This window comes from Lutjanus erythropterus, chromosome 23, assembly GCF_056507025.1.
Source record: "Lutjanus erythropterus isolate fLutEry1 chromosome 23, fLutEry1.hap2, whole genome shotgun sequence".
Lineage (NCBI taxonomy): Eukaryota > Metazoa > Chordata > Actinopteri > Lutjaniformes > Lutjanidae > Lutjanus > Lutjanus erythropterus.
In genome coordinates this window covers 13,933,861-13,950,171 of record NC_139339.1, presented here as the reverse complement: position 1 = coordinate 13,950,171, position 16,311 = coordinate 13,933,861, and the positions used below count along the sequence as shown (strand labels likewise).

Here is a 16,311-nt window from a genome sequence, read left to right as displayed (position 1 = left end):
CACAGTCCTGCCCAGACAAAGACAGATACCTGAAGTGGTGCTGTGGGTGTGGAGCTATTCAGTAATGTTACAAATAAAACCCAGTGCTCATTTTGTTGGTTGCTATGACACAGTGAACTGTACTATCGCTTCAAGAGAATCGGTTTTAAAACCGTGGACCAATATTTAAAAGCCTCTGTGTAGGGCTATTGCTCAATTCAAAGTAGCATACTTTTTCTTTTTACTTGATGTACGCATACAAGTGGGACCTTGCACCTTGGACTTTGACCATCTTGCTCATACATCCGTCACTGTCCATAGCACAAAATCTTAAGTAAAAAGAAAAAGAGATTTGGAACACAGCTTATGTGATTCTTGTATCTTACAATTCCTCTGAAGGCAAAACCTTTTTGTTTGTTGAAACATGAGCCAATCAGAGCTTAAGTTTGCACACCCTATGTGTTCTTCTTTGTGCTTATTTCAGACCTTCATTCTCAGTGTCTGCAAGTTGAATCTTTTTTAATTTAACATTGACTGAACAAGAGTTGTTGTGTGCATATGCTGGCAAAATCCTAAACCATTTGAGCTTTTATTTTTGCAATTTACTGGAGAAGAAACACTGTTAAATAAATAGTCCAGATCTTTGTGAAACTGACCCACTATCAGTTTTTGCTGCATCTCCTCCTATAGGCTGCGATGAATGGGGGAGTTTCACCAAATCTGCTACATGCAAGTAGCTCATTTTGAACGTTTCTTTAATCAAAACATGTACCTCACAACCTATTGAAGACTGCTAGTTCGCTAACATTTTGCTAACATTTGTTATCAGATGTTACTAGGTATCTTAGGACTGATGTAGATTAGCTAGTGTTTTGCCAGCTTGGAAGTCTACAACCTTTCTTATCAAAAGAGCCATTTTTGGCCAGAAATGAAAAACAAAAAAATCTGTCTAGAGCTGCAACTATTACGTTCTGTGTTTTTGTCTGAGACCCCTTTTTTAATTTGATATCTATTTTACAATTGGAGGAAATAAAAATCACTATAGGCCTACAAAAATGGTAAATGAAAACTAAATTAACTACTAAATTTAGGAGGGGTCAGTTTAATTTAATTTCATGACTAAAGCCAGCTCTCACCTGGATCCACGTTATGTAAAAATTGATATTTTTAAACTCAGTGAATCAATCAAACTTTTCCTTTTGCAGGAAAAAGAGGGAATCCAGTGGGAAGCAAAGGACGAGGACTTCGAGGATTTCGAGGAGGACAGCGAGGACAGAGTGATATCAGAGGTCAGCATGGGGGTCCCCACTGGGGCGGAGGAGGAGGATGACGACCACATGGAGTTCTGTCGGGTGTGTAAAGATGGAGGTGAACTGCTGTGCTGCGACACCTGCACCTCCTCCTACCACATCCACTGTCTGAACCCGCCGCTGCCAGAGATCCCCAACGGAGAGTGGCTGTGTCCGCGATGTACGGTGAGCTGCTTCTGTTTCTGTTTCATTGCTGCTTCATCAGTTTGAGTCCAAATGACTGTAATTTATTCCTCTATATTTTCTTTGAGGTCTCTATTTTATTACATAAGGAAAAGTACTATGCTTCAGGCCCAAATAGACTCTTTGTCAGGCGCAGATTTATCTAACAGGCTCAGCTGTGTGATTAAATAAACAGTCTTAGTCCTAACCAAGCGTGTGACTGCAGCCACTGGATCAGTACACACTTCGATGGATTAATTACTAAGCGTATTCCCCCCTGTAGTGTCCGCGTATCAAAGGACGTGTCCAGAAGATCCTCCACTGGCGATGGGGTGAACCTCCGCCTCCCATCCCTGTCCCACCAGCTCCTGACGCCCCGCCTGACGCCCCGCTGCCACCACCCATGAAGGGCAGAGCCGAGAGGGAGTTCTTCGTCAAACTGACCGGGCAGTCCTACTGGCACTGTACCTGGATCACGGAGCTGCAGGTGAGAGAAGATAAATGGAGGGATGGATGTAAAGTGATGCTCAAATAAAATGAGAAGAAATATTGGAAGAGAAGGAAAATAACTCTTGAAGCACTCACAACTCATATTCACATTAGAGCTATATTTTACTCTATTGGAAACTACTGATCCTGTGCGCCCTCAGTTTACAAAAATGTGGTAAATCCAAGTTAATTGATATAAAGAGATTCGTCAATATGGAGATGCTTGTTTACCCAATGAAAATAAAAAAAATAAAAAAAAAGAGTGCTTTCATTACCTATTGAGTGTACTGGAGGAAGAACACTGATCTTTATTCCTTAAAAAATGCATATTTATATAATAGCTAGCTAAAAAGTAAAAAGCTTAGCTTAGCTTAGTTTTTTATTGTTTGTCAGTTGACAAAATTACTTTATTCCCCTTCGGTCTGTTTTCCTGTTCAGGACAAACTATCTGAGCCATTAGAGTTATATATTCTTTACCAATCTTGAGAAATGGGACAAATCATGTCCTGCCCCCCAAAAAACCTTTAAAAACGATTACTACCAATAATTTTTGTGAAAAATTATTCTTTAACGATTTATATAAAATGTGTAATTTGAAAAATGTTTTGGTTTGCTTCATTTATTTATTTATTTTTTTCAAAACTTTCCCTGTGCCAGAAAACAGCTTTTTCACCCGCACTTCTCTTTAATAACTGTATAATGTGTTTGAAATTAGAAAATCAAATAAAAATAAAATTAAATAATAAATAAAAATAAGTCAGTGGACACACCCCTGTATGTGACGTCAACCCTGTCAGTCATAAAGAAGTTTTCTCTGTTATATTCATTAAATATATGTATATAATGATATATACGGTGAATTTACATCAATAAGAAAAATTCATGGTACACCTAATGTGTGTTCTTTGTGTTATAAATGATTTTGTGTGTCTGGTGAAATTGACAAAATTCAAGTCCTCACCTGCAAATAATGCAATTTAATAAAAATTAGATCACTAGGAGGTTGGCCTGTTACAAGGTTTAATAACAGTTTGATTTTTTAAAATATATTTTTTAGGTTTTTTGAATTGCTCAACATTTTGGCATAAAAATTCAATCTACCTCTAGTTAATTCTTCTGACTGACTTGAAGAAAAATGATTATCTTCTTCCTTCTAGCTGGAGATCTTCCACTCGGTGATGTACAGGAATTACCAGAGGAAGACGGACATGGACGAGCCCCCAAGCCTGGACTATGGGTCGGGCGGGGAGGACGAGAACACAGTGGGAAAGAGCGAGAAGAGGAGGGCCAAGGACCCCCAGTACGCCATCCTGGAAGACAAGTACTACAAATACGGCATCAAGCCTGAGTGGATGATGATCCACCGCATCATCAACCACAGGTGAGGGAGTCTGTGTCATTTCATTTTCACTGATATTAAACGTAACCAGTGAAGTTGAAAAGTGTTCTTCTAAAGTAACATCTTAGAGTATTTAATTAAAACATATTAATTAATTCCTTAAAAAACATTGCTTTTCATTGTTTCCTAGCTAGCTAAAATGTAAAAAGCAAAAAACCAAACATGATATGGTTTGATAGCTAGCTAAAAAGTTTTTTTAAATTATACTGTTTGTTAGCTAGCTAAAAAAGTTGATAGGCTTAGTTAGTGTACACATGATGTCTCTGCATAGAAGTTCTAATTTATCATCCTTTACAAGAAACCTGCTGGCTGAATTATCAACTAGTACTAAGACAGAAGAGACACGTCATAAAACTCAGCTGGGTTGAGTCTGTCCTGAGAAACTTCTATAAGTCTATAAAACATCTATTTTAAAAGTTACACCTCCCCAAGAAAGGTTTAAATTTAATCTTTAATCTAAAATTAAACCTTGATTTAATTGGATCAAAATTAATTCTTGTTGGTGCGAGCCAGCCGTGGCTTTCATACCGTTAATACTTTATGAAATATTTAAATAATTTATTATTTAAATTATTAATATAGAAATATTTTGGAAGAATTTTCCCTTCCATTGAAATGAATGGACGAAATGTTAAGCATCGACTAAGTGACAACACACACAGAGTGGAGTTTAGCTGTTAAACTCGTCTTTAAAGTATCTCTCTAACGTCCTCTCGCACCCTTCGTACATTATATTTCACCAAAATGTAGAAAAATGTCCCATCTTTCAAACAGTGCAAGTATGGAGGCAAACCGACTTACACATTTTACGACGTGAGCCTTAAAATGACTCCAAGATCACTCTTATGTCTCACATTTTCGATCACCACAATCACGTTTTATATTTTTACAGCAACGTGTTCAGCAGTCCACTTTCTCTCACGGTGTAAAAATCTAGGAGAGAGCTACACTTTGAGAGGTGCTTAAATCTCTGTTAAATGAACTGCCTGACCCACGAGTCACTCACTCTTTACCATCACTATAGCAACCATTACTTGGCAGATGGCAAAACACATCTTTTTTAAACAATATTTTTGTTGGGGCTTTGCAGTTATAGATGAATCCGGCAACCGCTTTGTGTCGTGTCGGTCACTGTTGGTGTCTGCTGGTTGTGTCTAGAAAGAAACCCAAAATTCGTGAGCGATTTACATGGTTTTATAGTTTAAAATATTCACTCTCACAAGATCTCATGGGTGTCGAGTTCCCCGCTAGACATTGTGTCCGGATAACTGGACTGATGATGTTAAACAGCGGCCCTCAGTAACTGATGAAAGCACCTTTTAAGATGGCGATGCTGACATTATTCAAATCTTACAAAGTAATTAGACGTTGGTTGTGACAATAGCCAGAAACGGATAATGGAGAAGAGAGTGAGTGATGGAGTACTGTGTAAAACACATTAAAAATATATATGAATTCACATTTTTCATGAGGTATTCAAGATTGTAATGAAAAAAAGTTCCTTTCTGTTAATATTTTTTGATTCACTGTGACACATGGTGGTCCTCTGTACACTCAGAGAATCTCTGGTCTCAGACAGCAGCGCTCTTCATGAAGTAAAAGTTTGTGTATTCAGCGGTCCGTTTGTCCAAAGTTGAAGTTTGACACGACTCGAGCTCCATTTATACACATAACATAAGCAGAAGAACTTACTGTCCTGTATGTGTCTCCCTGCCAGTGTGGATAAGAAGGGGGTGTACCACTACCTGGTCAAATGGAGAGACCTGACCTACGATCAGTGTACCTGGGAGAGAGACGACCTGGAAATCCCTGACTTTGCAATTTACAAGGCAAACTACTGGAGACACAGGTAGAATTGGAACAAGCGAGATGCTCTCAGTTCAGTTTTCTCCATATAGACGTGTATTAATCACCTTTACGTCTTGTTAGTTTACGTGGCTGATTAATGTCTTGACTCAAACAGAGACGCAATAATGAAGGAGGACCCAGATAAACCCAGGAGGATGAGGAGCAAGAACCAGGAGGGCGAAGAGGAGTCTCCTGCCTCACCGGTCACTGATGTGAGTTCACTGTAGCTTCAGTGTCATGAAGTCTGATTCATGTCTGTAGTTCACAGCTCAGTGTCAGGAGAACGTGTTCTTACTGATCACTCTGTGGAGCTCTGTGCAGAGGTACAGTCAGGTTCTAAAAGAGAACCGTACACTCTTAGATATAAAGGTGCTGACTGGAACCATAAAGTGTTCTTCAGCTTGTTCCAGTAGGAGAACCTCTTTTGGTTCCTGTTAGAATCTTTTATGAAGGTTCCACTTGGAACCTAGAACCCAACAAGGGTTATACCTTGAGCCATCTGTGAAAGGTTCCACCCAGAACCACCTATGAGAGGTTCTATAGAGAAGCCTTCTATGGTGTAATGGTTCCAGCCAAAATCCTCCCTCGAGGTTCTATCCAGAACCTTTCCACCTTTTAAAGGTGCCAACAAGAACCCACTTCTATTGAGAACCCTGTCCAATTTTGAGGGGTTTTTCCTAGACCCCACCGAAGGGGGTTCCACTCAGAACCTTTTTATATTCCAGGCGTGGTATCAAGAACACATGCAGGAGGTTCTACCGAGCACCCTTTTATATTCTAAGGATATTCAGGAGGTTGTACCGAGAGCCTTTTTATATTCCAATGGTTTTGTCTTGAAGACACTGAGGCGGTTCTACAGAGAACTGTCCTAGATTCCAGGGGTTTTATTGAGAACACATTCAGGGCGTTCTACAGAGACAAGGGTTCTCCAGAAGCAAATGATTCTGGGTAGAACCCTTGTTTGTTTGATCAGAGTTCAGCTGACTCACACAGCACTCTAATATCTCTACTGTTATTTTTTCTCAGACTGTGTAACTACAATTAAATACAGTTAACTGTGTCCCAGTCAGGTTCTTTAATGCTCTCCTTCCTCTGTTCTCTTCTTTCGTCCTCCCAGCCTACGATAAAATACGAGGAACAGCCAGACTTCGTCACCTCGACGGGTGGGACGCTGCACCTCTACCAGCTGGAGGGTCTGAACTGGCTGCGGTTTTCGTGGGCTCAGGGCACAGACACTATCCTGGCAGATGAGATGGGCCTCGGCAAGACCATCCAGACCATCGTCTTCCTCTACTCGCTCTTCAAAGAGGTACTGGAGCTCCTCTGTCCTGTCATTGTCCTGTTTTGAAGGCCGGCGCTGACAGACTGTCTGTCCGTCCCTCAGGGTCACACTAAGGGTCCGTTCCTGGTCAGCGCTCCGCTCTCCACCATCATCAACTGGGAGAGGGAGTTCGAGATGTGGGCGCCCGACTTCTACGTGGTGACGTACACGGGAGACAAGGACAGCCGAGCCATCATCAGAGAGAACGAGTTCTCTTTTGACGACACGGCGGTCAAAGGAGGGAAGAAGGCCTTCAAACTGAGGGTGAGGAGGGACGAGGGAAAATGTGGATGATGATTCAAAAAAATGCTGGTCTTATTTTTATTTTTTCAGAGTCAAGTTGTTATTTGATGATAATATCAACTTTAAATGTTTAAAACATGTAACTCAGAGCTAACAGACTTAGCTGGTTTTTACATATATGATTATTTTGATCTAATATAATTCCAGACAGTGGAAATATTCTTTTGAATATATCAATATATATTGATTTCAACCAGATTTTCCATCTCCTCCTACAGAAGCCCTGAAGGGACATTTAACCTCGTTTTCAGTGCAGCTGCCAAACGTAAACCTGTTTCAACACAACATACCTTTAAATTCCTTTACAAAACCTTTGTTTGCAGTTGAAAAATTGTTTATAGACGAACATAGCATTAAATATTAACCAGAATCAGAATCAAAAACATTTAATTGATCTCTGGGGGGAAATTGGGTTGTGCTATGGTTTCTCCTTTTCAAGAAAAGAAACATATAAGCACAGAGCTCTCATGAGAAAATAGAAGTAAGTATGTAAGAATATGTGCTTTATACTACAATATATAACAATAAATATAGAAAAAAATACAAAAATGTTAGAATAATGATGTTAAAATGATCCTTTCCTCTAATATTGGAAATTATATCACAGTTGCAATATCAGTCAAAATAATTGCAATTTTTTATTTCTTGGAAAATGGGGTCTATACATAAGTGTGTTGAGATGCAAGAATAATATAATTAAGGGTATCAGTTAGTTGAAATTTACAGTATAAATAAGTTAATGCCAGCGTAAAACAGTGTTTCACAGTTGAATTATTGCACAAAATTACTGCTGTGTGTCAGTATTGCACAGTTGAGGATATAAATGATTAACAGATAATAGTAAGTAAAGTAGCTGCTGACAGGGGGCGCAGCATCATAATGTGTTTACATAATAGACAATTTACATGTGTTGTATATTTTTTTCCCTCTCATCTTCCTGCAGAGAGAAGCTCCCATCAAATTCCACGTGCTGCTGACCTCCTACGAGTTGGTGACCATCGACCAGACGGCGCTGAAGTCCATCGACTGGGCCTGTCTGGTGGTGGACGAGGCTCACCGCCTTAAGAACAACCAGTCCAAGGTACTGCAGCTACTGTGTGTGTGAGACTGATGCCAGTATAAATACTTGTGTTACAAAATCCCATAATGCCAATTAATATGTAACATTTTTGATAAAGAGCCTCGGCAGTGCCCTCTGGGGGACAAAATATATAATGGAAACACTTTACCTCAGTTAACTACAGTAAGTTTATGTATTATATTTATCTTTATTTAATCTAAACCTAATAGTAAAAATAAATTTATTCATCAAGTATTTAGATACAGATACATTATAGTTATATGTTTTGTTTTTTGTTTATCTTCTTTTACATTTAGTTAGAAAAAGAATAATGTATGTAAAGTTAAATGCATATGATGGAGAGTTGAACCTTTCTTGTTTGTGCAGTTTTTCAGGCGTCTGAACGACTATAAGATCGACCACAAGTTGCTGCTGACAGGAACTCCTCTACAGAATAACCTGGAGGAGCTGTTTCACCTGCTCAACTTCCTCACACCCAACCGCTTCAAGTAGGACTTCTCACACAGACACAGACACACACCGTTCACTGGTTAATTCATCCGCTAAAGACGTATTATTACCAGTCCCTCACCCAGACCGCCTCTCTGTGCAGTAACCTTGAGGGCTTCCTGGAGGAGTTTGCCGACATCTCCAAGGAGGACCAGATCAAGAAGCTCCACGACCTGCTGGGGCCTCACATGCTGCGGAGGCTGAAGGCCGACGTCTTCAAGAACATGCCCGCCAAGACCGAGCTGATTGTCAGAGTGGAGCTGAGTCCTATGCAGAAGTACGACACACGGGAGGGTTTATGGGGAAAATGTGGGAACAGGCTGTTGATGGAAAAAACTCCGTTTACGTCACTGATCACTTTAGCCTACATTTTCTGAAACAAGGCACTATAGCTCTGTAGTTTGTAGGTCGAAGTATCTGGGCATCTAGATAAAATGAAATGGTTGAGAAGTATGTTGTTTTTTAGACATCTAGGTTACATTTAACCATCACCTCAACACATTTACAGTGACTGTATTTTAATGTGTATTAGTTTTATTATGCTACATGTTGAAATAGTCATTGAAATACTGTTGAAACAGACATTAATTTGAAAAAAACTTTTATTTATTACAGTTACCCCAGTTTTAGGGGCAGGCATAAGAAAATGTAAAGACTAAAGTTGAAATGTTCAGAATGAAGTCCAAAAGTTGAAAATAAAGTTAATGATAGTAAGAATAATGTTGAAATGTCCAGAATAAAGTTGTAATGTTAAAAAAGTTGAAAAGTCAAAATGTCTAGAAGTCTAGAAGTTGAAAGATGCAGAATTAAGTCCAGATGTCAAAAATAGAATTGAAATGTTGAGAATAACGTCCAAATTTTGAAAATAAAGGCGAAATAATGAAAATAAAGTTGTAATGTTGAGAATATTATCCAGAATAAGTCCAGAATAAAGCTGAACTTTCAGAGGAAAGTTCAAGGAATGCAAAGTTAGCTCCAGTACAATTCCCCCTGACATTTTTTTTTACCTGCAAATAATATAAACTGGTTAATTACCTGTGCATATTTGAAAAACTCCACAGCTGCTATGTGAGCTAAAATATTGAAAGTATTAAGATATGATTTATTAAACTGATCAGAGTCCCCTACTTGCCACTGATGTATGTGGTTTAAAGGGATTTATAGTGATCCTCATACTTTTATTAATATTGAGCAGCAGCGTTCTGTACATTTAATGGTCAGTCCCTTAAGTTTCTATATATCATAAACTGTAAATTTAATGTGTAATATTGAGGTGGAAATTTCCTTGCTTGCTTCCAGGATGTTTGACAATTAAATTAAAAATAAAATTAAACAGGTGAGGATGGAGTGGAAAAAAAAAAATTAAGGAAGTTTGTCTTTTTTCCTGGTCTTTGTGTATACATTGTTTACATATTAATGTGTGCAGCACTGATGATTTTTCTTTATATTTCTAAATACAGGAAATACTACAAGCTGATTCTGACCAAGAACTTTGAGGCTCTGAACTCGAAAGGCGGAGGAAACCAGGTCTCCCTGCTCAACATCATGATGGACCTAAAGAAGTGCTGCAACCACCCCTACCTCTTCCCTGTTGCCTCCATGGTGAGAACAGACACACGTGAACACACACCAGGGGGCTTTAAAAGTCTTAAACTATCCTAAATTTACTAATTAAAGGCCTTAAAAAGAATGAAATAGTTTATTCATTTAAATGCTGAGAGCAACTCCACGAATATTTGGGCAAAAGACGAGCTGTAAATAATGGTTTAGTCATCCAGTCTATTTCAATCTACATGAGGAAACTGACTAGAATTATTATGACAACAAACTGTTCGTAGGCTAAATGAGACAGGATGGCACTTACATATTTATTTAAAGCCATGTCTAAACTATAAAACAAGAGAACCACAACAATAATACAGAGGTTTAAATGATTTTCAGCATAAATTGTGAACCTCACCTTGATATAGGCCGTGTTTCAGAATGTGGGGCAATTATAGTTATTAGCATGATTGAGGTTAAATATATTTTTTTCATACTAATAAACATATTTGGACAATTGTTCTTTAACTTAAACATTTCTTGTCATTTTTCCTTTCTTATAATTTGACACTGACAATATATGTATGTACTCAGAAGAGTATGCCTTTATTTTCACATATGGTGTTTAGTCTTATTGCAAAATTTACCTTAGATCTGTTGAAATGGTGTCATTAAAAGTCTTTAAAATCCTTACATTTAACTTGGTGTATAATGCCAAATATGCAACTTTAATAGAAGAATCAATGCTACATAATCTCATATGTTAATTCACCTTCTGCTTGATCACACAAAAAGTTTAAGTTTTCCATTATTTGCTGGTCTTTTTTCAATCCATTATACTTTATTACACCTGAATTGCAGAATAGTGACACCTTGTGGTGATTTTCAGTACTGCTTTTATATCATATTTGTACTTTAAAGTTGAAGCTCATGCTTTAAATTACAATTGAGTCATTTGTTTTCATTCATTTTTATGAGACATCACATCATTTTTCATTAATTTATCATCAGTGCAGCATCTAAAACAAATGTTATCACATCATACAGAAGACACTCATGTGCTGTGTGCTATTATGTTCTATGTGCCTTTGATTTGTTTGCCTTTGTAGGAAGCTCAAAAAACACCTAACGGTGCTTACGAGGGATCGGCCCTCACGAAGGCCTCTGGGAAACTGATGCTGTTGCAGAAGATGCTGAGGAAGCTGAAAGAGCAGGGGCACCGAGTGCTGGTCTTCTCACAGGTGCACACACTCACACTGACACGTATATACAGTGCAGGCAAGCACACACACACACACACACACACACACACACACACACACACACACACACCAGACGGACACCTCTCATCACAGATGTTGCATTAGTCCCATGACACCTCCAGAAGGCTCAGCAGCAGAAGCAGCTGACTGATTCCAGCTGTGTGTGCGGTAATCATGATGATCATGATGAAAGCACACACACACACACAACAACCTCTGTTTCTCTCCTCCATGTACAGATGACGAAGATGTTGGATTTACTCGAAGACTTCCTGGACCATGAAGGTTATAAATATGAAAGAATTGATGGAGGCATCACAGGAGCGCTGAGACAGGAAGCCATCGACCGCTTCAACGGTGAGATACTGGATGATGAAGTGCACGTAGTCCCTTAATCCTACACACGCATAGAATCTGTATACAGATAATTAATAGAATAGAATACGATAAAAAAACAACAACAAATGAACAAAGAAAAAAACAAAGAAAAAATCTATAAATCAAATAAGAAACAAACAGAAAAAAAAATTAAAAAATGAATTAATATATAAAATATATACATGAATAAAATGAGATAAACAAGTAAAATAAATTAAACAAATAAATAAAATAAAATAAAAAATAAGGTAAAAATATATATAACAAAATGAATAAATACAATTATTTAAAAATAAAACAAACAAATAAGTATATAAAAATAAAATAAACAAATTACAATTTAAAAAGTAAAATAAAATAAACCCTTTTTGGCACAAGCTGTTTTCACAACCTCATGTTTTCTTTTGTAGTTACCTAAAACTGACGGAAACAGTACATTTTAATCTATAAGTAAACATTGTTTAGTTCCCAAAAAACTATTTCCTGCTGAGCTTCATCAAAACAGCAAAACTTCCTGTTTCTTCAAAATAAGAGTTTCAACTTTGTCTCAACACAGTCTAACATGTTCAGTCCTGCGCTTATTTTCTGAACTGTATTTAATGTAACAAACACAAAAATATCAAAAAATATTCTGAGTATACACAAATGAATCGATCTGTCAACAGAGTAACACTTAATTTGAAGGGGTGTACATAAGACTGACATGCCATTATCATAACCATGACATCACAACTGCCATGAACATAGAGAAGACTTTATGAATGTTGTCACTAAGTGTCATTTGGTCAATTGTGTCATTTTTAACGACAAATAATTGACATTGTTTGAGAAGTCCTTGTTATGACAGCCTGACATTGAACATAAAGAAACTATTTAGCTGTATGTTCACATGACAATAAACTGTCATATGTGGTTGATTTTGACATTCATTATTAGGCATGCTATGACATGCATATGACATTTTATGTTGTGTTGGTTAATGTCAAGTTGTGATAACAAAGATATAATTAAAAATAAAATAACATTTACATTTAATGACAACTTTCAGAAAGACTCCTTCATGTACAGGTGTAATGTCATGGTTATGACATCTTAAGCACACTCCTTCATAAAGTGAACAGAGAACCAGAAGAAATGTCGAATGAAGACACAATGGAAATTCTGTTTCAGTACTATATCGCTGTTTATTTTGTGGGCTGAAGAGCTTGGATTTTTTTAGACTTCACAGTTTGTTGTTCTCCGTTGCTGAACAGATGGAAGTTCAAGTGGATGTTAGAAGGAGACGGGGAGTCAGGCGACAGGATGAGAACTGAGAACCACTCTGTAGAACTGGTGCCAAACTGACAGATTCCTGAGATTTATTTAGCTGTAACACCAGGAACTACAGTTACTAATGTCTGTGAGTTACAAAGGGCGATAAGTGCCGGGTCGCTTGCTGAGTTTGTTTTTAATGTGGAACTTGGCGATATCACAGAGCAGCTGTTGGCGGCAAATTACATTGAATTAAACAGTATGAGCAGTGGCCTGAGGATGAAGGCTGAATATCCACACAACTTTACTGGACTGAAAAAAAGTTTCAGTGTCACACAACTGACTAGAGACAAAGTGCATATTTTATAAACATTAAATCAGTCTTTATGATAAAACAAAAATCCACAACAACAAACAGTATGACCTTCCAAATATATTTCCAACATTTGAAACAGAAGTTACAGAAATCACAAAAATACAAAATATATAATTCATTCATTTTGGTGAGATATTGCCAAAGTAATTAGGAACATCTCTCTGTAGAATCCCCTAAATGTTTTCTAGATAACACTCTTAGGATGTAAAAGGGTTCTCTGTAGAACCCCTTGATTGTTTTCTAGATCAAACCCTTGGAATATAAAGAGGTTCTCTGTATAACAACCTGTTTGCTTTATAGAAAAAACCCTTAGAATATAAAAGGGTTCTGTGTAGAACCCCTTGAAAGCCCTCTGGGTCTACCCATTACACCATAGAAAGGTTCTCTTTAGAACCTCCCATAATCAGTTCTGGGTGGAACCTTCAATATATAGTTCTAGGTTTAATCATTTATTGTCGGTGTAACTCTGAAAGGGCTTCAAGTGGAACCTTATAAAAGGTTTTACCAGGAGCCAAAAAGGCTCCTCGTACAGGAACAAGCCACAGAACCCTGTGTGGTTCTAATTAGCACAGATTTTTCTCAGAGTGTACTGTCTGTCTGTCTGTCTGTCTGTTTCACGCTCTGTATTCTCTCTGCCTGCAGCTCCTGGTGCTTGTCAGTTCTGTTTCCTGCTCTCCACCAGAGCCGGAGGTTTGGGCATCAACTTGGCCACAGCAGACACAGTCATCATCTTCGACTCTGACTGGAACCCTCACAACGACATACAGGTATTTCACACTGGCAGCCGCCGACGCAGGAAACCGTTCATTACGACACAAACCTCATGTTTCGGCTTCGTCCCTCTCTGCCCAGGCGTTCAGTCGAGCCCACCGAATCGGGCAGGCCAACAAGGTGATGATCTACCGCTTTGTGACGCGAGCCAGCGTGGAGGAGCGCATCACGCAGGTGGCCAAGAGGAAGATGATGCTGACCCACTTGGTGGTGCGGCCAGGCCTGGGATCTAAAGCTGGCTCCATGACCAAACAGGAACTGGATGACATCCTCAAGTTTGGAACAGAGGAGCTCTTCAAGGATGAAGGAGAAGGTGAGGTTCTTTTTTCTTTTTTACTCCACATGAATATGTTGTCAAGAGAAATCTGGATTTTCAGTAAATTATAATAATGTGAAGCTTTAACTTTTGGATCAAAGTTTGTGTGAGATTGAGTCTAATACATTCTTAGAAACAAGGGTTCCAGAAGGGTTCTTTCTGAGGGCTGAGGTTCTACATTTTGCTTCTGAAGAACCTTTAAAGAAATGGTTTTATCAAGGGTTCTTAACAGTAAGCACTCCATTAAGAACTCTTATCATCCAAGAAACTTTTTTGGAAGAAAGGGTTCTTCATGAGTGATTGATGGGTGATGTGAAATATGTCTGAAGGTACGAGACAAATCGCCTCCACTTTTTAACTCCACTTGTGGCAGGTATGAAGAACAGTTCGAAGGATAAAGTTGAGGACGAGGGCAGCGTGATACACTACGACAGCACCGCCATCGAGAGGCTGCTGGACCGAAGCCAAGACGCCACGGACGACTCGGACGTCCAGAACATGAACGAGTACCTCAGCTCCTTCAAAGTGGCCCAGTACATGGTCCGAGAGGAGGATAAGGTGAGGAGGAGGAGGAGGAATTTAAAATATTAGGATTTTTCAGTTTAAAAGACTCGTAAAAGTCGACAGATTGTTTCTGGGTTCACAAACATGTTCGCAAATTATGTACATGTCAGTTTAGGAGTGATGTCTCTTTTGTTGTGTGGATGGCTGTGGTCCACATGTCAATGTGTCCCTGGGCTCCAGATGTTCTGTTATGGATAAAAGTGCTGATGGGACTCGTTTGCTCTATTCTCTGGACATTTATGGACCAAATGATGAATCTGTAGGAGGGCGACTGTATAGCCAAGTAGTTAGGGCAGATAAAGCATGGATACGAACGAGTCCCCGGCTCCATTCCCGACTGACCGGACTGTTTGCTGCGTGATATATCCGCTATCACTATCAAACAAAGGCATAAAATGCCTAGAAATAATCTTTAGAAACTGATGAATCAGTAGATTAATCCATAATGACAATAATTATTAGTTACTACTGCTGAATGCTGAAGGATGGTGCTGGTGGACAGGATACTTCTTGTAAATTGTTGATGCAGCACAGACAGAATGCACCAAGTTTGCTATCATTATTAAAAATAGCCTTTAAGTTAGCTTTGTTTAAAATCATATAGTTTTGTTGCAGCCCAGTAGCAAATGTACAAAGACCTAGAAAGTTTTTGTAAGTCTTCAAGTAGCTGCTGCAGCCTGTTGGCATCCATCTGATGCTAATACTTGCATGACTATTGCCAGTGTCTGAGTGATGTTTATAGGCATACACTGATGTGAGATAACTGGTTGCCAGCAGCAAACAAACCTCGCCAATCCTACCTTCTGGCATTCGAAAATATTTTAAATTTTCCTCATGTGTGTCTCTCAGTGGCTGGATAAGCACAGCAAATTCACCCTTCTTCTGCTTTGACTGGTTCAGTGGACGCACACACCACCTCCTCTTAGGTCTTCTCTCTTTTGTGTTGCTGTAATTTCAGTAAAAGTAACTGTGGTTATTTAATATTCACTTGCTCCAACTCCGACAGGCTTCGATCATTTTCAGTCCCATTGTTGCACAAAGTGCATGTAGAAACTCAACACAGTGGCATAGAAATCCCATCACCAAGTAGGGCTGAACAATTTTGAAAAAAATATCTAATTGCAGTTATTTTGACTGATATTACAACTGTGATGATTTGCGATAGTGGAGGTAATGATAATTTTTACATCATTATTCTTATTTTGATGTTGAAATGATTATGGTGTGATTTGTTGTTTTTTTTGCAGGAATCCGTACCAAATTAAGATGTTTTTTTTAGTCTGTAGAGCCTGATTTGTAGGACAGGACATGTCTGCCTCATGACATTCAATCATTTAAAAGTTTTTAACACACATTTTGGCTTTAACAAATATTGCACCTCTTTCAATCTGTGGAGCGACACAGACACACCATCGCACAAGTATAAATGCTCACAACTGTGTTGGGTTTTAACTTGCAGTGAAGGAAGGT

At 38.5% G+C, this 16,311-nt stretch overlaps 1 protein-coding gene across 3 annotated transcripts in view; it reads left to right on the top strand.

The window, feature by feature from the left end:
* The window catches only part of chd3 (chromodomain helicase DNA binding protein 3), a 60,776-nt gene that overhangs the window by 13,911 nt on the left and 30,554 nt on the right, over positions 1 to 16,311 (top strand). For all 3 annotated transcript variants that reach the window (XM_084712395.1, XM_084712394.1, XM_084712396.1), the window contains exons 9-24: positions 1,185 to 1,454; positions 1,735 to 1,938; positions 3,098 to 3,321; positions 5,057 to 5,188; positions 5,303 to 5,399; positions 6,305 to 6,496; positions 6,572 to 6,772; positions 7,755 to 7,892; positions 8,259 to 8,380; positions 8,485 to 8,658; positions 9,842 to 9,983; positions 11,033 to 11,164; positions 11,425 to 11,542; positions 13,833 to 13,957; positions 14,043 to 14,274; positions 14,651 to 14,835. In XM_084712395.1, coding sequence (XP_084568521.1) covers positions 1,185 to 1,454; positions 1,735 to 1,938; positions 3,098 to 3,321; positions 5,057 to 5,188; positions 5,303 to 5,399; positions 6,305 to 6,496; positions 6,572 to 6,772; positions 7,755 to 7,892; positions 8,259 to 8,380; positions 8,485 to 8,658; positions 9,842 to 9,983; positions 11,033 to 11,164; positions 11,425 to 11,542; positions 13,833 to 13,957; positions 14,043 to 14,274; positions 14,651 to 14,835 — 2,688 coding nt within the window. The remainder of the gene's footprint in view (positions 1 to 1,184; positions 1,455 to 1,734; positions 1,939 to 3,097; positions 3,322 to 5,056; positions 5,189 to 5,302; positions 5,400 to 6,304; positions 6,497 to 6,571; positions 6,773 to 7,754; positions 7,893 to 8,258; positions 8,381 to 8,484; positions 8,659 to 9,841; positions 9,984 to 11,032; positions 11,165 to 11,424; positions 11,543 to 13,832; positions 13,958 to 14,042; positions 14,275 to 14,650; positions 14,836 to 16,311) is intronic.